At 37.6% G+C, this 24,910-nt stretch overlaps 1 protein-coding gene and 1 long non-coding RNA gene across 3 annotated transcripts in view; both read right to left on the bottom strand.

Moving 5' to 3' along the window:
• LOC116216889 overlaps nt 1-3,840 on the bottom strand; it is an 8,088-nt gene extending 4,248 nt beyond the window's left edge. The window contains exons 1-2 of the long non-coding RNA XR_004160514.1: nt 3,042-3,840; nt 2,877-2,937 (exon numbers count right to left, since the gene is read on the bottom strand). This is a non-coding gene — a long non-coding RNA (uncharacterized LOC116216889). The remainder of the gene's footprint in view (nt 1-2,876; nt 2,938-3,041) is intronic.
• Nucleotides 3,841-8,129: 4,289 nt separating this feature from the next.
• The window catches only part of PCGF5 (polycomb group ring finger 5), a 33,324-nt gene continuing 16,543 nt past the window's right edge, over nt 8,130-24,910 (bottom strand). The window contains exons 5-9 of one of the 2 annotated variants that reach the window (XM_010714540.2): nt 24,142-24,290; nt 23,458-23,556; nt 22,055-22,144; nt 20,150-20,209; nt 8,130-17,617 (exon numbers count right to left, since the gene is read on the bottom strand). In XM_010714540.2, coding sequence (XP_010712842.1) covers nt 17,570-17,617; nt 20,150-20,209; nt 22,055-22,144; nt 23,458-23,556; nt 24,142-24,290 — 446 coding nt within the window. In that variant the 3' untranslated portion in view covers nt 8,130-17,569. The remainder of the gene's footprint in view (nt 17,618-20,149; nt 20,210-22,054; nt 22,145-23,457; nt 23,557-24,141; nt 24,291-24,910) is intronic. The other variant, XM_010714541.2, reaches the window with a different exon arrangement.

Genomic DNA, 24,910 nt, shown 5'->3' with positions numbered 1-24,910 from the left:
AAAAAAGAAAAAGGAACATTGTGGGCTTTTAAACTTGGCTTTTTCTTTAAAGAGTGGTTAGCTCCCAAGAGTCAGTTGTGCCCTTGTTGGAACCAGTACAAAGCTGGAGGAAATTTGCTACAGCAAATTCAGGGTTGTTTGTGTCTGTCACACTGGTGCAACTGACTAGATCCTTCATGCTAAATACAGTGACAAAGTATCATAGAATGGCAGCATTGAAAAGGACCTTAAAGATGATCCAGCGTAGATCAGTGCTTGCCATGTTGGGACAGATCAGAAGCGCTGCCTGTCTGACTTCCCCAAGACAATTGCAGGTTCCAGCTAAATCTCACTTCTAAGAGGAAGAAGCAAGCAGCTCAAAGTTAGAATAAATGTGGATAGAGTGAAAATGGCAAAGGCAATATGTACTTCAAATTCTGAATATGCTGCCCATAGAAAACCGTTAGTGGAGGACTGTGAGAATTTATAAGATTTAGGTACATTTAAATAAATGTTCTACACACAGTAGTGCAGACCTTCATCCCTCTGTAAGTACTGTGCAAACCTTTCACACAACACATATTTGTCTTCCCTCCTTCTGCAAGCCTCTGAGTGCTTAAATGTGGGCTCTGGGGCAGACCAACAGAGTCAATGGAGCAGCCTCTCCAGCCCTTTCATTAGTCCTCCTACATGACCAGGACTAAGCAGGATTTTCTGCACAGCGTGTTCTTCCTCCCTAATCTCACAAGGCAAATTCAAACACATCAAATTAAGACATAGAGGAAGCTTTAGCTAGAAGGAAATAACCTAATTTGTATTTCAGTGGGACATGAGGGTGATACAGCCATCCTTATTAAAGCAAACAAAACAAGGATAACTCTGCAGTCCAGGACCAGAACGCAGCCCTTACTGCAAATTAATGGTTTAAATATTATTTTTATGAGGATTATCTTTAAAGGAGCACCACAACCCTCACTAGCCAGATCTAACACCCTCTGATACTGATTCTGACCTGTTTTGTCCACAGGACACCCCCACCCTCCTGTGAAGGGCCACCCCAAATGTATCCCATTACTCTTTGCTGCAGTACAGCTTGCTTTGTGCGTTTCACACCTTATATACCTGTTGGTATTACTTGCAACACAGTCCTTCAATACAACTCTGATCAACTGGTTTCCTGTAGTAACCTTTGAAAGTTACATCTTTGAAAAATTACACAGTAGAATTACTGTGGCCTCTCCACACCTCCCTGCCCAAGGTCTCTGTATGGTGAACACCACGTTGCCACAAGGCCTGTCCACCACAGAGCATCACACACCAGCTCCAGTCCATTCTGAGCTGCCTAGGGCTCAGCTTCTCTTATGCCATAAGCAGTGTCCCCATCCAATGCACTGCCATCTCCCAGCAGTCTCTCCAAACCACACAGACACAGAGCCAGATGAGGCCATGACACCCCTTCAGGAACAGGAGGAATGCAGGAGAACACAAGAACACAAACACCCACAGTCTGGTGGAGTCTGTTCTGGGATCTACAGAGCCAGCTACCAGACTGAGTTTGGAAAACATCCTCTTCAACTGCTCACCATGAATGCAAAAGGTCAGTGGTGACAAAGCTGCTGAAGAGGTGGCAGCTTTGGCTGCTCAGGTGGGCTGCCTGGCGGTCTGAAACCCAAGAATTTGTCTGGGACATGCTTTATTTTGACTTTGAGGGCCTGAACAGCCTTATATGTCTTCATGCCTTTTTTTCTAGGCAAAGTAGGTGAAAGTAGATAAGGGATAGAGTTGCAAGACCTTACATACCCAGCACAGCACACACTTGAGAACCTAGAAATAGCTTACAGATGAACAATTCTCCGATTGAAAAAATTGCACTCAAAGTTTAAAATTTGACATGGTCAGTGACAGCATTTTTTAATAGATCTTTCCAGTTCAAACTCACACAAAATTCCTTCTAGGGTCATTTTAGTTTGACACCTCCAGGTCAGCATCTCTCCTCCTTTCTTAGTGTGATTCTGTTCTTTCCCCACTGGAGATAAATCAGGGGATCTACATGCTATTTTCTCACTGACTCATTTTCCAAATACAGGCATTTAACATTATTTTTACAGCCAGCCATCCTCTTCAGATCCTTCATAAAGAAAATTAATCAATCAATAAACTTAATTTTCACTCTCCCTGTGGCAGCCACCCACCCCAGCAGATGTTCAGAAACAGACTACAACAAATCTAGAAACCGACTCAGTTCCAAATATCACTTGCCAAAGCTCTCCTACAGTTAACGCTGAAATTGATACTTTATCTACAGTAGAGAACAATACAGAGAGCAAGGCCATGTTCTGTTTCCTTAATTAGCTAACCAAAAGATTAACAAGCAGTACTGAGGAGTCCACTCTCACTATGCTTACAGTCAGCCACTTCTGCTCTACATACTGTGGGACAGAGGAACTCATCTCATCATGCCTCTTCCCATAGGAGGTCCCCCATGGAAGGGGAGGACAATCTGGTGTGGGGATGCTGAGGAGAAGCTGCGGCTGTGTTGCTGCATCTTCTGGAGAAGTCAGCACCAATATATCAAGAAAAGTTGTTAACTGAAGCAGGCATTCACTGAGACTGGAGGCACAGGGAGAAAAGGCAAAAACTCTCCATTATGGAGTAAGGGACTTCACGCACAAAACAAACCTCACAGAATGAATGAAATGCATTGCATGAAGGATGCAGAGCAGAGAACTGAGACCTGGGGGTCCTCTCCCTCTCCCATGCACAGGAAGGGGCTTTCCCAGGGAGCAGGAGTTGCCTGTGGAGGATGTGAGGATGCCATCGGCTCTGCCATTGTGCTAGCAGGGAAGGAGTAACTGAGGCCCACAACTTCACATTCAGAGCCTCACAACTGCACATACCTGTGACTTTTGATTTGTCAGCAGTTTCCATCCTTGCAGAGACAACTGGCACCAGGAGAGCCTGTTTCAAAGAAATTAATTGCTGCAAGTTTAAGCAGAGCTGTTGTTGCAAAAAGAACAAAGACATTTTTTCAACAAGGAAAAATCTTCTGGAAAAGTCAGCACCTGGTTCGTTAGGAGATCCAATTTGAGAGGATGGAAACAGGTAATGCAACGCAGCTGGCTTCTTAGATGAACTGGTGGTATGCACAGCAAACAGAATAGGCACTGTTGCAGATAAATTACCTACTAAAACTCATGGCTTCATAAAACTATTGGCTTCTGCTGCTTGAAAAGGATTGATAACAAAAGACTGTGAGCAAGGTCCTACAATTTCAGTATCTGTGTTGTATCATATCTAAAGAGCTTAAAAAAAAATATGTCCATCCTGTCTCTGACAAAAGCTCCTGAACGTGACTGCCAGTTTTCATTCTGCTTACTCCTGGCTGGCAGACCATCAGGGCAATTTACTGAGGATTTTCTACATAATTACCTAGCACAATTGCTAGCAAAAGAGCCCAGTGCCAGCCACATCACCTGTTGAAAATAACAGATTCTGGAGATTAAGGATGTAAGGTTTAGAAATCTTTACCACATAAGAGAGCTGGAGGAGCTGAGTGCTGTTTGGTATGCCAGCTCTCCTGGTGCTGGAGTTGCACTATTTAACTAATGCCAAGCCCCTAAAGGTCAGAGCTGATGACAGACTGCACACAGATGGGGCTTCCAACCTTAGCATAACTCCCAGCAGCTGTCTCCTGCACTTAAGGCTAGTTTTTACCTTACCACTGTAAAAGCATTATTTACAGTTCAAAATCGTCTCTTTGTCACATCTGAACCCAAGAACAGCTGCTCTGTGCTGATCATTAAGAGCAGTAAGTTCTGTTCTAACAGCTCAGTGCTCAAGTGCTGGCTTTGCACAGGAAAAAGGCCAGATATTAATGAAAACAGAAAACATCTCTAACACCATTAATAAGTTGCTTAAAAAAAAAAAAACACACATCAAAAAACCCCTCCAAAACTCTTTTTCCCTAGGCTCCTTATCTGATGCACAGTTCAGTGAGTTATATTTTAAACCTGTTATTCTTTACATTCAGTAAAGTGTTTTCCAGTTACAGAACCCTCTTCCTTTCCTGCTGCTGCATTTGTAGCCTCCCCACACTACTGAGGGGCTATCACTGTTGAGAAAGGATCTCCACTTTCTGATCCTTCAGTATTGCTTTTTTCATGCTGTTGACTTTAGAAAAAAAATGCCTGGGGCTTTTGGGAAATTGTCAAAAAGTAATTTCTTGTTCAGTGCAAAGGAGAAACTCTCCATATGCAGTCTGCCTGTGACCAAGGCCCCAGATGTGGGTGACAGCTCCATGTGCTTCTGGAGAGCCACGGAGGAGCTTCTCCCCCAGCTCCTTAGGGCAGACTCCTGCTTTCTCTGTCCTGCTCTGGAGCTTGGGCCTTGCACACATCCATACTGCTCTGCTGACAGCAATCAGTGTGTGCCGCTCCCTGTTTCCTCTCAACATCACTTTGGCATCTGACACTGCTAGCTTGCTTGTTTACCCATAGAAGTTAAGGGAAATATTCCTGCCTTCTCTTTGTGATTTTGTAGAAGCACAGTTGGAGCATCCAAGTGCTGCTTGGAAGGGACCCATGATGCTTTGAGCATTCTTAATTCAACCTTCATGGGTCATCACTCAACCAACCTGAATTTCTCCTCCTTTTCTAAATATTGCTGATGCATGAAGAGATACAGATTCAATTAAGCCCCAACTCCTCAAATTAAAAATGTGGATGTGCCTCGTAGCCTGCTGCATCAGAGGTGTTCATACCTGTGGGCTTTCAGAGATATGTATAATTGATCCTTTACTGAAGTGGAAAAAAACACATTTGACTTAGAGAATAAATGGAAACAACCGTCAGACTCTGTGGGACTACATTTAGATAAGTTCTCTTAGCAGCAGGCTGGAACCCAGTGTGTTTTTCTCTCGGGACACGGTATCTTTTCTTAGAAGTTATTAATAGTATGAAGCACTATCCAGTGCTTACTTTCTCACAGCAGTGCTTTATTTATATTCACAACTGTGCACTCCTTACAACATTGTTTTCCACAGCCTCCACCCCCAAAGAAGTGGTCACTCTGTGGGCAGATAAAAGCAAAGCAGACATAACAGCCCCGCAGCAGGTGCCTTCCCCTTCCATCACCCCCCTTCCCACAGCATTTCCCAATGAGCATTAAGTCGGTTCACTATCTGCCACTGACAGCCTTTGGTTGAAAATAAGATTTTACCCTTCATAGTGTAATTTCCTAAATCAAGCTGTATTGTTATTTATTGTTATATTAACACAAATTCGCACAGCCTGTCACCTTGACAAAACTTCTATATCAACTCTATGAATAAATTGTCAAATTAGATGGGTAATGCTTTGAACAAGCATGTTTGTCCTCTCAAAGTATTAGCCAGAGAGCTCTTCAGTAAAGCAATTACTCAAAAACTGAAGAACAAGTTACCTATCACTTATGTGAAGCAGATTAGCAATGTTCTTCCATTCATCTATAAGGAACTCTCAAGGCACCTTTTCACTCAGGAGGAAGGTTCTGGCAATCAGCAGAATGTGGCAAAGGGGAGACTGACTGGAGGCTGTGTGCATCCAAGAGGTACCCTCTAGAAGTGCACCTTCATTTTAATTTTTCAGTGCAATGAATTCAAACACATTCCAGAACTCAGAAAAAACAAATGCTATCCAGATAGGCAACTCTGAATGCTGCGACAGAGGAAATACATGGAACTATTTAATATACGAACTATTTAATATATGTATTATGAAACCAAAGTTGTAATCTACATACACGGCTACAGAGTAGGTTTTACAATAAATAATGGTAAATCTGCCATTTCCAGCTTTCTGACACTGAACACCACAACAAGTGTTATTTTTTGCAATGCTAACTTTTCTATCAAGGCCAGGCAAATTGTTCACATGAGCCTGGTTTTCAAGTACTGCGCTGAATTTTGTGAATCCTGTGGAATTAAGTAACAAGCCCCTTGTTACTTAAGTAACCCCTCGTAAGTAATTCATTTATTTATGAGAATGATTCTTGCACTACCCGTCTCAGAAGAGATCATTAGGTCAGCTGCTCAAAGGCATTTTCCTGCTGGGAACTCTTCCTGAACAGTAAGGTGGTTTAAAAACTCAGCATCAGAAACCAGCAATGCATGGGACAACAGTGAGCTTCCTGGGAGCACTTTGTCAGAGCTTCAGGGGTCTTGCTGTTGGGTGCAGCACAAGGGCACGGAGATGAGCATACACAGCACTCTATGCCTGGATCCCATTTAGGAATTTAGAGGGAGGAGCATGAGAATAAAACATTTAAAAAGTAATAAAAGCAAAAATCTTACAATTTTGGGAAAAACCTGAACAGAAATGTGAAGGAAGAACACAGGCCAGTAGATGTACTGAAGCACTAAACCTCTGCACAGGCTGCAGCCAGGAGGACTGGAAGTCTGCAGAGGCATCAACACACGTTACGCATCTTCAATCAACAGAGGATGAAATTTAATCCAAGACATCTAAAATTTCTCCGTAGCTGGTATAAAGCACAGCTTTCTTATCAATTGTTTTATCACTGTCATTATTTTCTGTACCTATAAAGGCAATTAATGTAGTTTTTTGTGTACTGCCAAAAAGGAAAAAAACTTCACCTATAAATAGAAAAGATGGACAGAGTGTTTCTGAGTATAAGAATGTTTTTGCTTCCTGTGTTAGCTTAATGGGACAGATGCCAATGCTTTTTTTATGAATTATGAATGCAGCAGTCTTCTTTCCAAATGAAGATGTTGGAAGTCTGCCATTGGAACGAGGTGCTCGCATTACGTACTGCCAGCAAATTTCTGTTCCTCTAATGAAAACTAGATACTAAATCACTTGTCTCTTGACAAACTCGCCTATAATGATGTCGCATAGCATATTCTCTTCTAAAATAAAACAACAGAATATCAGGATATAAGGAGATTTGAATCCCAACTCTATTAACAGGGAAATTCATGAGCTCCAGCCCTGATGTAAATAGCTGTTTGTACACCACCTACCTGCAGCTCTGGCTCCAGGAAGGACTTACAGAGTTGTCCTTCAATAAACCACAGGCAGGGCAGGTAACTGATCATACATTTGTTACTATGTCCTATGTTTTTTCTATCCTCCTCCTCTTCTTAGCTGCCTTGAACAAGGAAAACCTTTAAAATAACTTTATCAACTTTTTTTCCTGGAAATCTTGTTTGAGGAAATACTGCTTAGAAACTGCAGAGGAGCAGAACTTTGCAGTTAAGAACTATTAGAACCATTCAACAAACATCTGTTTCATTAAGACTGCAGAGGCATCACACAAAGGTTTTTCTTAAGTGACCAAAGTCTCAAGAACGCTTCTAAGAAAAGGGAAATTATTAGTCTATGATTAATAGACAAAACCTACATATTTCAAAACTACAGAGGTCACATACTCGACATGAAGAAGGTCCCAAGGAGAGCCAGAGAAGCTGTGCCCCTGTTGCTGACACACAGCAACAAATACCACCGTATGACTGCTCTTGTGCTTCTGACAAACCCAAACCAGCCATGGGAAGCGTGCTGCATTTAAGCATATGTACGCATTGCAACATATCATGTATGCCTTCACACTTGGAGTTCTAGCAGCTGCTACCTTTTTTCTGCTGTCATCTAGAAGAATTTTACGAGAGGATGCCAAGAGCTCATTGTCTCAGGTCATTTTAACCAGCAACCGTTTCTATCATTTCCTAATCCAAAACATATATCTCAGATCTCAAGAGGTGGTAGCACAGCTTTCACAGCAGCATCTCAGGTAAAAAAAAATACAACTTCTCTTGAATAACATCTCTTCCTCCTTTGTTTTTCATCTTAGTAATTCAGCATGCACGTGTATTTTACAGATTGGAGCATCAATTCAGTCAACTTTGGTGTTCAGCTGGCTTCGTACCCACTAAGATTAATGGTAACACTCTCTATGACATTAATGTGAACAAAATCAGGCTGTGTAAGTGCATTGTTTTTTCCTATGAGGTGAGATATTTCTGTATTCCATTTTCTGCTCTGCACTTCTGTGAGTTGATAGCACACTTCCATGATTATATATATCATATATATATGATGAAGATATAAAGCCAGCAAAGGTTTTAATTGAAGTATTATAAAAAAATTAGAGAAAAGTCAGATAAAACCAGAGATTTTTTTATTGCACAAAATAAATTATATAGAAACAATGCAACAAAACAATTCTTATTGTAGGCTGCACAACAGATGTCACAACATGGATATATTTATTGCTTTGAGAAAGGAGCAATTCAGTGCTAGTAAGCAGATTAGTTATACTTCTTGCTCATCTATATTTTTCATAGAATTAATCCAACTGGGCTAGAGGCATCTTGCAGCACATGAGCCATACCAAACTGTAATTTGTTATCAGCAGTTATAAAGGTGCTGTGAACATTCTTGACATTAGCGTGAAGCACTCGATTTAACATCGCTGGTACTGAACCTTATTGGTAGGTAGATCATTAGAAATACTACAGATCAATTATATGTAATACATAGGATTCCAAAAGGTCCATTTACAGTTTGCACAAGCTCTGCTCTGAAATAAACCTTGCTAACACATGTGGAGATGCAATTTCAAACAGGCACACGTCACTCCGCACCAAAAAGAGGAACTGCGGCACTCTGCCAAAATGAAACTTAATGCCAGCATTCTCTTTACTGCACTGTAGAACTGCTCACTACTGCTAACTCAGTTAGAGCCCTCTCTCTTCTTTTTTTCCCCATGACCATCACTCAGTTTCTGATGATTTTAGCACAGATGTAAAGAATATTCATTTGGTGAATTAAATTTCACTGGGTGAAATTTACAGAACTCTAAAATCCTTTGAACCCAACCTATTTGTCCCTTTAAGAAACAAAAGGCTGCAATCTTGCATTCCTTTCATAACTCACATGGATTGAAGTTTTTAAATGCTACTTTGCAGAACCTGAGATTTGACCCCCAGTGAATTCATATATAAATTACTAAAAATTATAAAACATACAATATTCAAATGGTAAAACACATTAGAAACTGATCACTGACAGGTCTTTGTGAAGCATGCACGTTAATGAGAAGGTGGCACAACCAATGTTTGTTGTCTGAGTGAAATTCTCTGCTTATTTCACAACTACGCAAGTATTTATTCAACTGACTTCATACCACTGAGTCTACTGCTAGTGTAGGCTATTACATCTAGTATTAGATAGTATTAGCATTAGATACTGAACAAGCCACCAATGAAAGGAAACTCATTGAGGGAGGGACCTCCAGGCCATTTCAAGTCTTAACTACAATGAAGGATAAGCAAAGTAACTCCACTGATGATTTCCAACACTGGGAAGATCCTGGAGAATCCCACTGAAATTAAATAGATGTGGACTATACACAAACCGTAAACCAATACGCTCACTGCTCTCTACTAGTACTTCAATAAAATTCCTTGCTTTACTTTTTTAAACTATGTAAATCCCCTACACAGAATCAAAACACATTAAATCCACTATGCAGAATTTAAATAGATAAGGATGAAGTTTCAATGGTCCTTACAATATTACAAGAAATTAATTATTCTGAATTTAAGAAAAATACTACTTGTATAAGTGCTCAGATACTTCAGTGATGCAATCATACTCCATGCATGTACCTGGCTGAAGCTTCTTCCAGAGAAAAGTTTTATTGTCTGGAGGAACTGTACTTCAAATACCATCTGTAAATGTAAATATATTTACATATAAATCTTCGTAGGTTTGATAAAATGCAAATGAATAATCAAATATGCCCTAAAAACATCCATTAAACACAAACACCACAAAAAAAATTGTTAGCATTTTTATAATCATTATGAAGTAGTAATGATATACAGCAGGATGAAGCTAATATCAAAGATGAAAAACAGCACCACTAATCCATGTTTTGCAGTCGTGTTTCTGATCGGACAGAATATGTAATGGCATAGTCAGACATGCTGCATCCCATTAAGGTAAGAAATGCATTTAGCCCAGCTGTACTAACTATACAGCTTCACACGGAAGAAACATTCAATAAATCAACAGAAAATGCATCTGAGCACAAAAGATAAAACATATGTAAGTGATTCTCTAAGCAGCATTTTTTTTTTTCTCAAAACATTAACATAGACAGATATTGGACCGATTAAATATCTACAAGTGCTTTTCCTTTACAAAAATACATATATTTTTCATAGTAGGATAGACTGTCATTAACAATGACCTGTGTTTTTTCACTTCAATTTGAATGATTTATAAGCTAAGTTTTACAACCACAAAAAGGTTTATTTGTAATATGATGTTACCACTTTTGACAAAAAGCTTAAAACATTTTATATTTTAAAACAAATTAGCAACATAACATCACAATATGTTCTATGAGCTTCTAAGTACTGTGAGGGCTGTAACATTAAAAACTGATAGCTACTGATCAAACGCAAGGAAGCATTAGAACATTATTACTGCTCACCATAGGCTCCTTTCTTATCGTAACTTGGATCACAGCTTATATAAGGACACTTAGGCCCCCATCCCAAAAAAATTCCACTCAGACCAACACTATTCAGCAGCCTGGAACATCCAACCATTCCGGATCTGCATTAATTAAAAACAAAGGGAAAAAAAAGAAGTTTTTTTCCTCTCAACAGTTAAGTCTGCAGTAAGGGGAAAAAAAAAAAAAAAAAGAACTCGCTGCTTCATGCTTACTCTAAGTTTGTATTTGAGGAGAAACGACTATCAGTAAGTATACAGATCAAAATGTTTCAGTCAGCTAAATAATTAAATTGCTCTATTACTTTCCAGTTTAGCTAATTACTATCCTGGAAAAGAAAATGAAGGTATTTAGATTTCTTTATTCTATCTTCCTCTGCACAAATAAAATAACTGACTTCTTGCTAACCAAAGGTCTCACATTGAGTACAGCAATGCCTTTTGCTAAAAAAATACGTATAAAAATCTGTAAGACAACCTTAGTATCTTCTCATTATCCTCCAAGTCTGTCCTATCCACCCTCCAAAATAACACTGAACTACAGCTAGAAAACCCCAAAGTAGCCTGGTGAATATTTTGTGCTTCGGAAGGTTCACAGGACTGACAACACACTGAAGTATTTTGTCAGTTCACAGGCCAGGTATAGCTGACACATCAGTAATGCAAACCTTTGCACTCCTCTTTTCCAACATTAGTTATGCCCACAGAGCCGCTTGCAGTGCGCCAGCTCAACCTGTACACTAATCCCACTTCTGTTGGCTGCTTTGTTCTGGGACTGCTGGGCGTGTGGTGCAGCACATCCCCAGGCAGGGAGCTCCTCTCTGCCAGCCCCAAGGCTAACTCTCATCACTGCACTGCAGGAACGTGGCACTGCCTCACTCACACCAGTTTCTGGGTGGCTTACCTTTGATGTTAAGTAAGTCCCTTGAAACTACTAGGCAATCAGATTATCCATAAAAATAGTTTATTTCTCTTTTAATTTCTTTTTTTTTTAGTATGAACAAACTAAGTATCTAACGGCAAAGAATAATTTTGAATCATTCAGTAAGTTATATTTTTCAGAAAGAAAGGAGCATGTTTCATTTTACTGCATTCATGAGACAACAGCAAGAACGTCTATTTACTCAATATACTATAATACAAAACACAATTTGAGGAGTAGAATACCATCCAGAAACTATGTGCCTTGCACTTTGATAATAAACATCTTTATTACAACTTCATTTGTAGCACAAACCTCAGTAGCAGCACAAATGTGTCACTGTTGCAGCAATTTTGTTTATGGTATAGCAATTGCCTTTCACTCACTCTTATGAAAAATGCACAGTAACTGCTCCTATCCATCTCACCCCGTCAATTGCCACATTAATAACCCTGTCAGAAGTATTTGCTAAAAATACATGCAAAATTTACCTCAAAGAAAAGTATGTGTAATAGTTTAGATAAACATGCAAATTCCAACCAATGCCTCTCTTTGGTTAAAATTAATGTAACTGCAAAAGATTACATTTGCAGACATTCCAGTACAACTCACCCATCCTGAGCCTACAGAAGGAGGTTCTGGTTCCCTACAAGTACAACAGGTAGCCAGGACCTTCCCAGCAGCCTATAGAGCTCTTCCATTCCACTGTCACACCCCACCACTGCACAGATCTACATCTCTTACAAGAGAATGAAACAACATCCTTACACAGCTGCATCAGCAAGCCACCTGAATTCAAACTTATGGCACACACCTGGGCTGGAAGGATCTCCATTAGAAATCCCTTACTAAATCACCTGTTCTGGAACCTGCTGTTTTTACCTGATCTACAGACAGCATAGTAGTGGGGAAAAAAAACCTCAACAGGTAGACCTGCTCATGAAGAAAAAAATGCTACCATTATAAGATAATCATCTAGGGGACACTCCTACAAAAGGATGTTTCAACTGAGGTCTGAAGGGCAGATTTCCCATATGCTATAAAAGTGGTGGTAAGTGAGAAGGTGGAAGCTTTTCACTGTTCCTTTAGAGTGGATCAAAGCTCACGTCTTGGAATACTGGAACATGCTCCAGTAGATGTCAATCCTTCCTCAAACAGGTATCTCTAGCTGAACACCACATGGAAATATGACCTTGTTCAGACTGGCTATAAAGGATTCAAAATGCAGATCTGTGAAAATCTCACCAAAATCCAGCAGAGACTAACTTAATCCCAAAAGAAAACATGAATTTCTTTGGCATTAAGCACTAGTTTTCTAACATCATGGTGGCACCTGATTCTAACTTGTTCTAAGACATACAGTGGAGTTCCAGAGTGTCACCTACTGCTTCCCAGAGCTAGGAAACGGATGCTTTGGAGCTTTTTTTGGACTTGATTAAAGCGTGCCCATAAACCTTCTATCTAACAGTCAGCATTTTAGTATCTGCACTGCAAAAGGAGGTCTCCGTCACATACTCTAGGATTGTTTTGTTTTGCTTTCATCTGCAAACTCTTTTCCAAGAAGGTCCCAAGTTCTTTTGAGAATCTCCATCCTGTTCAGTTTTACCTATTAAATGATTCTTAAATGGGAAGACCAGAAGACTTGCAGAATATAACTGTGAAAAGACACTTCATGTGTTCTTCCACATTATTAGGGGCTGTACCTATATAAATGTCCCTCTGCGAGGACAGATGAATTAGCACATTATTCTTCTGCAACTATTCACTTCCTTGAACATATTTAATTCTTACCTCTTCTAAGCAACTACAGACAAGTATGAGTATGCTATGTATTTGACTGGTAATGTAGCCCCTCAGCCTGTTTGTTTTGCTATGTAAGACTGGTTTTGAACAATTACCTGTTCTGCAGAATATCTATCAGACATAGTACCTGGCAGAGCTGGAGGCTATTCCTTCTGCTGCAAACAAAAGGAACAACACAATTCAGAGACTGGTTCAGTGAAAGGACTATAAACACTGGTACCTTCTGTTATTTCAGAAAGCAGCAGAGAAAGAAAAATTCCTCTTTTCTCTAACAAAGTCATGCCTTTGCACATAGAAGGGAAGAGATGGAAACTCTGGACCATTGCTTTGTCTGCAGTGGAGAAAAGTCTAGCTTATGCCTAAAGGGAATGCGATCAGTCTCTTTCCACCTATAGATATACTGGAACTGCTTTTGATAACTGCAGAAGAGAAAAGTACAATCACATCTTTGGAGCCTAGGAGAAAAAAAAGATTCAGAATTCAAGGTCACCTCATAGCGAAAATGAAATAATTTCAATATGAAAGTATTCTTTTCACATAGTTTCTACTGAGATAGACAATTTGAAAAAAAATAACATTTATTTTTCTGCTTTTTTCATGTGGAAGAAGGCTTCTCAATACAGAGCGATCATGAAATATTCTTGCTGAAAATATTAAGACCATTGACAAGATAGAGGAGCAAAGATTACCCTGCCAAATACAAATAATGGGTATAAAAGATATTCTGTATTAATAATCAGGCACTTTATATAATATTTTCAGTAAAGTAAAAATAATACTTTTTAGAACTTTTCTTTGCACAATAGCTGCAAGCTTGCTAAGTATGAACAATAGTCATTGCATACTGCTAGGACCCAAGTCCCAGAAGCACTCGTGAGCAGTAACTAATATAGTGATGAGTCACTTAAGAAAATTACAGCAATCTTATTTGGCATTTCATCCAAATAAATGTCTTTTATAGCACTAGGCTCTCAACTACATGCAGTTTATTAATGCACAATGGAAGATGCATTTCTTGATTATTGAATTCCCTACTGTTGGAGATTTTATAGGACTTCACCTGTAAATTTTATCTTACAGTTTGTTGCTGGACAAATGCAGCATACATTAATGTCCAATGAAAAATTGCTTAAAACACTCATTAATAAGTTACCCCAGAGTGAAAAGCAGATAAATTTTTTCACTTTCAGGGAAAAAAAGCACCAAATGTGCTAGATAAGAGATAGCAAGGTTAGGCAGTAGTATGGAGATATATATATATAATATTTTTTTTTCGGTCTTACTCCTCTGCAGCTAGATTCTGGCAGTATGGAAAAGTTCAGCAAGTGTGACTGTACACAGTAATCAGCTCAGTGATGGAATATGGTGTAGTTTTAATGGAATGCTTAGTACTTATTCCACTTACTCCATCTTTGGCACATAGGAATCTGTACGTGCAATCTTCCTATGCTGTTCAGATATCTTTAATTGGCACAAAGGAATCAAATATGCCTATATGTAGATACATGGCACATATGTACTACAGAGAAAAAGAAAGGCAATGCCTGTGTTAAACAAGCTGCCCAGTTAAGATATGTATTTCACTGGTATTTTGCTGATACAAAAACTATTAAACTAGAACAGCACTCAGGAGTTTTGCCATCAAATCAGAAATGCATTAATTGTAGGTAGTTGTCTAAACTATACACATTTAAAAGCATTTAAAGGCATAATTCTCAGCTGGGAACACTGAATCATGTATGTCTGTAATTTCCATGCTTAAAATGAAGATTTGCCTTCTGTAACCTAGCTTGAAGTTTCATCAAGAAAATACCATAAATTGCCACTATCCAATTTTGATCAAGACAAACTCACAGTTCTCTGAACTGTGACTACAGAAAGTCATCAGACAGTCAAATCTTCTGTTGGCATGTCATTTAAAAGCCGCTACGATGTAGACTAAATTTCGAGGGTCCCATTAGCTGGATGCAGACTTCTGTGTAAGGTAACTGAAAATGGATTAAAATTAATGCGCTGGTTTTTTTCCACCAAATCTGTTCAAATTTGTCAAACCAGCAAAAGTTGAGAAAAAGGGTCCCCCAGATCAAGCAGAAATTATGCTTAAGAGTCCTAATGCTAGTTTTGTGATAAAACGAAACAGGCATTTTATGTTAAGTGAATCTACAGTGAAAATTCTGGTATAAAATCACATGAAGTATATAAAATTGTAAGGTGTCATTTGCATGTGCATGTCAATATTTACAAATAATATCTATTTCTACCATACAAAACAATTGTATATAACAAAGATAGCAATGACTTGCACTTAGAATGAATGCTCTGATCTGACAAGCTGCTCCACGTACACAGATGAGCAGGTCCCTCCTAACACGGAGCGTGTGGTTGTTTCTGTGAAGCAGCACTCCACAGCTCAGGTGGGCAAAAAGATGGCCACTTCCTGCAGCCCACAAGCGCACCTGTTCCCACTGCAGCATGGGCAAAAGAATGCCCACGCCAGTTGGCACGTTATGCCTGCAGAACAGAGCAGCAGCTTCCTAACATTTTGCTTCCCCAGGTTCACTGGCATCTGCACAATATGTGCAACTTTGACCTGCAATGGCAGGTTTCCTAAACAGACTGCTACTGACAGCATCGCTATTTCGGCATGATGTATGGGCTTCGGAGTGCAGTGGTGGGACTTAACCCAACGATATAAGAATTCTTCAAGTCATCAATGTTAGAACTCCTGCAAGTACTAAAGGGGTCAAATTTAATCCACAACATGTGCATTTCTCCTACAGAAACATCATAAGATACGTGAATACACATTTACAAAGAAGTTACAGCCTTGTTTCCACCTTTTATACTTGATCCCATGGTAGTCAATATGGAATTTTCACTTTGTCCTACCCAAGTATGATTAGAGTAGTTTCTGAAACACTAATTTGGTTCCTTTCTGATGTATGCAGAAGGCTTAAGGACATAAGTAGCTATCTACAATATAGTGGGTGTGCACTAAAAAGAATTATATAAAAGGTGCTGAACTACAGTTATCTCCACAGCTTTTGAAGTAAAAAACTCATTTGACTTGTAAGCAGAGCAAGACAACGGAAGACTACAGAAAACATACACATTATTATGCCCCCTGCAACATTACCAGAAACCTCAATAAACATTCTATACCAGAACGATTACACTTGCAGTATCTAAGGCAACAATCACTCCTTTATCCAGTACTATCAGGTCTCAGGAAAAAACAATGACCCAAAGAATTATTTTGGTCAGACTGCTTATCTTCAGTATTGTATTGCCTCTAATTTTATGGAAATAATTGTATGATGCGACTTCAAGTAGTGAAACATTTCTACAATGAATTCTACGCTCCAGATACTCTCAAGAGAGATATATAGCATAACTAAGGCTATACGTTATTTTTTTCTTAAGCTTATTATAAATCTTTACCCAATCTTAAAAGGAAGTGCTTACCACAAAATGCAGTAACTACATGTAGATTCTGCTTTGACTGTAACCTCACAATGAAATTTATCTCATAGACAGATGATTTTAACTTCATTTCTATAAAGGTTTTATTAGAAGAAATATTATCTGACTAGAAACCATTTTCCAAAGAAAAGCCATATCCCAAATTCCAACCCTTAGGGTAGCCGCAAAAAAGTGCAATCATGAAAGCTCCAATGCTTTTAAGCAATACTGGTAGAATCTATTTAGACTATTTTAAAATTCCTTTTTCGAATTATCACATTCTACACTTTTGTTAAAGGTACACTGCAAAAGGACCATTGCACACTCATGAATGAGCTATACCTGGACCCATAAGAAGCTTACTGAGAAAAAGATAGTGGCCCAACAACCACTTCTCTAAATATATTTTCTATACAAAATATTGTCAAGGTATAATCCTTACCTATTTGTACAGTACTCTATGATTTAAACAACAATATTCAGTAAAATAGTAAGCATGTGAAACTGCAACACCACATGGAATGAGCACTCTGCCATTTTGCTAGTGTGATCAATACGAGGACCAGAAGGATTTTCTAACACGCAAGCAAAAATATTCCGGAGTTTTTGAATCTTGACTGTACACTTCATGATTTTGGCTATGACTTGCAGCACACATAAAATTCACAAATATCTTATGCACATTTCAGTAGCAGAATGGCACTTGGCTTGCTCTAATAGAAACAACAAAGATGCAGTTGACAATTTTAAGAAAGACAATGTCCTTATTTGCATGCTGAAAATCTGGTTGTGTCCCCCTAATCCAGGCACATCCATTCATTGTGCAATCTGTCGATGGGTAAACAAATAGTGCAGGATTCATCACAATGGGATTTGGCCCTTTGGTCTAACCGAAGTCAATTCTAGGTCGATACTGAAGTACCATAGGGTAAGACTAAAAACAAAAGCAAGAGAAAAACAACAAAGACAAGAATAACGTCAAGATATGATTCATTAAAAATACAAAAGAATGCTGTTAAAGTTTACCTGAAGAGCAGTAAGAACTTATTCCTCAAACATATGTATATATAACTATTTAAAATATAAATAAAATGATTGCAATATACATTTCAACAATTCCATTGCTGTACTTCAAAGCTATCTTATTTCTAAATCAGCTATAATTATTTGTTTTGAACATAAAATTCTTACATCTGACTTTTACATATTTAGTAACTTTTATGGTTTACAACAAATATGTTGGATTATTCAAACAACTTTTATTTGTGTTGCTGTGACTGAGAATAAGCAATTTTTAACTTTTATACTATGTAAAATAAGGTCTATTTGCAGATGATGCATAGAGTTTGATTTTTAAATATACAGAGATTCCCATAGGTATGGCAGTAGTTAGCACTAGTTAAATGGAGCTAGGTTCCTTTGGTATTAAATAATAAAGAAAGAATCAGATAAAATTGCTGTCAACTGACATACTGAAAAAATGACAGCTAACATTTTCCCCTCCCTGAAATCCAAGCTCCTCAACTTCATAATTAATGATACACATTCAGTAGTTATTAATTGGGGGGGGAGGGCGGAGGGAGGAAGTGAATAACGTAATGGAATCCCTGAATTGGCTGTTGTGATAACAGAGGGTTTCCAAGAAGTGCTGCGGAATAGCTGAACACCTGTTGCTGTTGTTCTGTTAACATCTCATTTTTATCAGTCTTTCAGCATTTTATTGAAGATGTTTTCCTCTTACCTTATTGATCTGTTTTGATTGCAAATAAAACAGGCTAATCTTACTGACTCAGAAATGGTATGGGCCTCTGCTACAGAGCATGGCTAATTTAAGTCTTGATTTTTCCCAATTTGGAAACAAACAATAAAAAACTGCATCCTTCTAATGCAAGATAGATGAACTTCAGGTACCAAGAAAGAAAGAGATCACTGCAGAGACCTTCACAGCTTAACAAATTTTTGTGTTGGGTAGAAATGATCAGCAGACCTAAACGTGACCATAGTTGCTGGTGATTTACAAACTGGAGTGCAGAGAAATCAAAACATAAAAACAGAGGTATTCAACAGCAGCAAGAGCATTTAGGAAGAGAAGACATGGAGCACCATGTGTAGTCTGTATTAGCAATTAACAAATGTATTTGCAGTCCAAATGACTTAGTCCCTGATTTTTTCCACACAGGATATGACTATATTATTTAAATACTATTTCGCTTTTTCCTTTTTTCAGAACAAATATTTTGATTGTATAAATTGTATCTAAAAGCACTCAGTTCTAACTGGAAGTCCATACAGGCAGAGACAAAGCAGTCACCTCACTGAAAAACACATCATGCAAACCCACATCACTAAGTGTTTTTGCAAGATTGAATGCTACTTTGAAAAACTACAAACTTGTCATGGTTTTATGTTTTTTGTTTTTGGTTCTCAGTATTCCGCATCAAAACATCATGTAGTGTACTGGGAGTTAAGTGTTAATGCTCCAATTCCAGGCACCTATCCCATGACTTCTGTAATGTATAGGGATAGGTGCCTGGAATTGGAGCATTAACACTTAACTCCCAGTACACTACATGATGTTTTGATGCGGAATACTGAGAACCAAAAACAAAAAACATAAAACCATGACAAAACTGTATAGACAAATGAAACAGGTTGGAGTGATTCTAATTATTGAAGTAGCTATGACTGTAAAACAGATCACTCCCATCCGTAATGAGAGCAATGCTCAATCATTAATTTTTTTGCTCAAGAAAAATTATTACTACTTTCACAGCAATTTTTAGAAGAAAGTTCAATTGAATATTACCAATGAACAATCTGAAATACTGTTCACTGTCCCTGGAGGTGCTTAAGAAACGTGAAGATGTGGTACTTAGGGACATGGTTTAGTGGGCACTATTGGCAGCAGGTGGATGGTTGGACTAGATGATCTTAAGAGGTCTTTTCCAATCTTTATGATTTTTGATATATACTAAAAAAGAATACCAAACTGATAATGAGATTTAGGAATCAGCTTCAATTTGCAATTTCTCTACTTGTTTAAAAAGAAAATATGAATTGTCATAAAGATACAAAATCACCAATACATTCTCTTTTTTTTCACTCCATTCAGTTTTGGTCCTTAGTCAGTGGCTGCCCAATGCTACCTATCAGAAAAATGAGATAGGAAGGTGAATAACCCTTCCATACTGATGCAGGTATCAGCCTGAAGAATGAAACAAGATAACTGGCCTAACGAAAAATAAAAGATAGAAGTCTTATATTTTAAACCTACAAAACCTGGTAATTTGAAAGTGTTATATTAATTTAATTAAGCTTTCTTTCAATGAACAAAAATGCTTGAGTCTTTCTTGTGGTATTTTTGCACTTTGTTGTGAGGTATCATAAAAATTCCAGTTTCGATTATAACCATAGTGTTTACAGGACCTTACTGACTGTAATATGTACAGTCGTGAGTGCCTCTTACCTGATAAAAAGTGCCATCCTGTGAGTAGACTTGCGAAGATGAGCAGTTCTGACACCGAAACTGCGAAGGAGATGATTTTCTGATCAGATAAGAGGCATCCACAGCTGGACATAGACATTTATCTTTCCTTTTTTAAAAATTCAGTTGTAAAGTTTAAAATTTATTTCCTTGTTTAAAACAAGAAAGATTTCTCTAATGAATAAATGGATATTCCACTTAACTACTCTACTTCTTGTAAGGTCCACAGGTGTGCCAGTAAAAGCTGGTGGCAAATAGTACCAAAGACAAAAATAAAGAATTTACTTGATCTTCATCCAAAGGAAGAGAATTAATTAGCACTGCAACTACTGTTATTTTAGAAGATCCAACACAGTTGAAGAAAACAAAATTAGAAAAGCCCAGATGTTACTGGATTTATCCCCAGCACAATTTTTACAAGATTTAGTCTGTCTTCTCTGACTTCAGGGGAATTACTTAAACAACATAAAAGAAAAGATGAACACATAGCTGATGTACCGTGTATATAAACATAACTTACAAATCTAAGCAAGAGCTGTCAACTCTTCTACTCATTTAAGGTTAAAATGATAATTCTGAGATTAAAAAAAAAAATTAACCCATACAAATAGTATCCTTTCTGTCAAGATGACAGTTACTGCTGCTTACAAATGACTGCAAGGACCATAGGTCCATTTGTAAGCAGGGGTTGCAGGTTTAAATTTTACGAGAAGAATTCCATTATCACTTAAGTTGTTGCCTCAAAATTTCCTACTAGTACAGCCAATGCTAATAAAAAATAAAATGGCAAGGCAAACAGACACTGCTGGTTTCAAAGCAGTACTGGAAAAATGGTACTCACTGATGCAACTCTGGGGTTTCAGTAACCATCAAATTCCAGTGCAATACAACGTTCAAATTTAACTAATAATTGCCTATACATATTACTCTCTTAATTCCTATGAAATACATCTTGATTTTTCTCACATAAGGTAAAATAAAGAAACTTGCAAATTATTAATTTCACAGTATGCTTAATCCTGTCTTCTCTGTCCACTTCCCACTGCATTTTACATCTGAGTATACAGATTAATAAATTATGTTAACTGCTTAAACTTATCACTCCTCCAGTATAACCTCCACTGGCAGGCAACAAACTTGCTCGTAGCATTAAGCAATAAGGAGCAAAAAGCAACCAACAGCCAGATATAAACAAATGGATAAATTTAAAAACAAGAGAAGAAATGGAGATATGAGTCCTAACAAAATCTACTAGGTATACAGGACAATGTAAGGTCTACTAAATTAAACAAAAGCATACCTGAAAGAAAGGTCTACAAGTAAGTGAAGTGTTGCAGTTCTAAAATGTATGCTCACAATAAGGAAAATCCATCTAGCTGTATTACCTGATTGTTAGTCTTTGTTATGCAGCGCAACTAAAAACCATGAATGTGGTACTCACTGAAACAACCATAAACCAATCAGGTTGCTCCAATAATTTGCCAGTGTTACAGTTCATTACTGACTGAATAAAACAGATTCTAAATAAAGAACTGCTGTATGTAGATTTGTAAATATTGTGACATAAAATGTCACTAACAGGAAACTTGCAGAAAATGAGTAAAGTGTGTAGGTTTTCAGATAGCTTACTTGAAATTCTGAGCAGACCTTTCATGCAAACTTAGTATACCTTTCAGTTTTAAGCTTCAGAATCTACACAATATATTTGCTGCAGGTTTTCCACTCACTAGATTCTGTCTCACATAAGAAATACAGAAAACATGCAAAACGTATTCTTAAGGACAGGTCTTTTTGAAAGATCACAGAAGATATTTGTATCAAGCTATGAAAGCAATAAGGTAATAAAAATCCCCAAACACCATTTATTAGTAATAGAACAGCATTTACGTTTTCGCCTCTTAGTCTCCATCTTGTCATATAGATGAATTCCATAGTATGATCCTTTCCCATGATTTCTCCATTGCATAGTACATCCAGCTTAAAATACAACAGAACAAATGGTAAGACAAACTGATGTAAAAATTAATGACTAAATGAACTTTTAAGAGCATCTCTGAGAACTAAGCCCAGAATTTCTCTTACTATTAAAAGCTTAATAAATACAACATATTGATAACAGGCCATTTCGTACAGTAGTGTTCCAATATACTTTTTCACTTCTTTGTAATGTTCTAAACTAAATAGGAAATTATTAGTAGACAAAACTTGTCTATATTTACCAATACTACACAGTGTTTCTCTGAAGAGAAAGTTGTACGTTGCTTATTAAAGGCCTTCTTGCTACATCAATGCTCTTTCAAAACCAAACATACAAAATCCAGGTGTTGTAATTCTCATCTTAAAAAAATAAATTATGAGCTAACTTTAAATGTTTTAGTTTAAAAATAACTATAATTATGGAAAATGCATGTATACAGACATGTTTCTTCATTATCTGGAAGGACTAAAGGCATAAGAAAAAACAAGTACTTCTCTTACTGTGAAAGATATTACAGCATTCACTGAAAATCTATGACTATTCTTTCATTACAATAGCCATAATGCTTTCCTATTTTCAAGAGGAAAAAAAAATGTCAAAAAATTTTAAGTAGGCGCCACATAACGCATGACATTAAGATGTCAGAGATAGATTAAATCACTTTAAAACAAAACCAGTGACACCAAAATGGCTGGTTGGAACATCATAATACTGTGACAACTCTGCAATAACCTATGGACCTGATCTTACTCAGCCCTACCTCTGACTGAAGCTGGGATGCTGCTATTCATTAAAGCAAGCCTAACATGTGGAGTCATTGAGTTCTGTATGAGAACTGACTGAAGTCAAAACTCCTGTATTCCTGAGAAGAAGGAAAGTTAATGCAGGAGTTTCAGGCTCCCTATCTCAACTCTACATCACAACTTCTACCATGTCAGGAAGTCTCTCCAGAAAACAGTTATGGCCAAAATCATATCACTCACAGAGAAAAGACATGTCTCTTTCTCTATTAACTTCTGGAAATGACATATTAAAAAAAAAAAAAAAGCAGCATCTTCCTCTCAAAAAATTCTGATAGCATTTTTGTCACTTCTCCTAAGGATTGGATTCTTACTACAACTGCATGAGTTGCACCATTACAACTTCTAGTCATTGTGATAAACAACGACTCCTTACTTAAGGGCAGAAATATACCTTAGAAATATTGAAGAATACTTAGTGTAAACTCACGCATAAATATGGCTCAATTTCATTTTAAAAAATACCACTTTGCAGTGAAATAAAAACATAAGCAATGCTCTTCCAAATGTACCTCATAAGAACTTGGAAGTTTTAATTTTAAGCTGAGAAACTTTTTGATAGTTCCCACGGTCACTCGAGTAGAGCAACGGATAAATTTCTTCATTAAACCCTAAAGCGACAACAGAAGAGAAAAACATGTTAGAAATTACAGAACCATGCCTTCTCATTTTTCATTAAATAGCATGTAAGCAATTTCCAGTCCAGGGACAGCTGTAAGAAATCTTTTTTCCAATCAGCAACCATTTTTACTACTCTCTCTTCTAACTCATAATAGCATTGTAGCTTCGTTCCTGTTCACATCTTTAAAAGATTTGTATTCCAGTCATTCAGTACACAACTTACATGAGAAGTAGTTTCATGTTGGCATGTTAAGACAACTATCCTGAAAGTGTGAAACAGCTCTCTCACAACTAACTTCTAAAGCAACTCCCTGGTATGCCCTAATCTGATGTAGGAAGCAGTTATTTACCACTGAGGATGGAAGATATTGGAGCTACAAAAAAAATATAGCCACAATAATCAATAGGTAATGCTATGAAATTCTTCTAAAATTCCAAGATGCACTGAAACACCTCAAACAAAAGAGAGTAACTAAAGGTACAATCAAGACAGGTCAATGTTGTCTCACTAAAATGTATTGTTATAGAATGATTTAGTTCCAACAATACCACCACAAATTATTATTATTACTCACTTTTACTACATTGTCTCCGGACTGCCCATTGTTGCGTAAACAGTCGAGGCAGATGGCAATCTGTGGGTCACTCCTGTGATAGTCTTTATCTTCTTCATTTTCATCACACTCCTCATCAACTTTGGGTTTATCAGTTTTTGGGCTTTCTTCTGTGGAATATGAAGATTATTATTTAAGTGTAAAACAAAAGTCACAGTACCAACACTTGTTTGATGTAATACTTAATATTCAAGAGCACACTTTCCTTCAAATTAACTTTTCAATTTTAATTTTGTGTATTATTAAATTGATCAATTATAACCTATGAAAATGAAGTTTTACTACTGACATTTTGAAGTAAAATGCACAACAGATTCCTATATGATAGGAAATAATGTGCCCCTAATAGTTCAAGCTGTCTACTGTTGTTTGTGTCCACTGATTTTTAAAGGCTGCAACCTTGAATGTATTAAATGCAAACCCACTCTATGGTGTGGCAGTTCACTTCCAGAAAACACTGCTTGTATATATACCATGGAACAACTAATCTCAGCACCTGCAACATGCATAATTAACACATATTAACTGTCTGCTCTAATAACAGGAGAGACAAGTTCCTGAAACATAACTGTGAAATAAAGCAAAGGAGCCTTTCAAAAGGTATTTTAAAAGCCCAAATCATGTAGTGGTATCAAAACCCTGAAGTGAAATCAAAGGGGCTTCAAAAACAGATGCCCTTCTCCGTTGGCAGCTTAATAATGAACTCTCAAAGTTCATGGGTCAACTACCA

This window comes from Meleagris gallopavo, chromosome 8 (assembly GCF_000146605.3).
Source record: "Meleagris gallopavo isolate NT-WF06-2002-E0010 breed Aviagen turkey brand Nicholas breeding stock chromosome 8, Turkey_5.1, whole genome shotgun sequence".
Taxonomy (NCBI): domain Eukaryota; kingdom Metazoa; phylum Chordata; class Aves; order Galliformes; family Phasianidae; genus Meleagris; species Meleagris gallopavo.
Note: the sequence above shows the minus strand (reverse complement) of the source record. Positions and strands in the feature narration are given on the sequence as shown.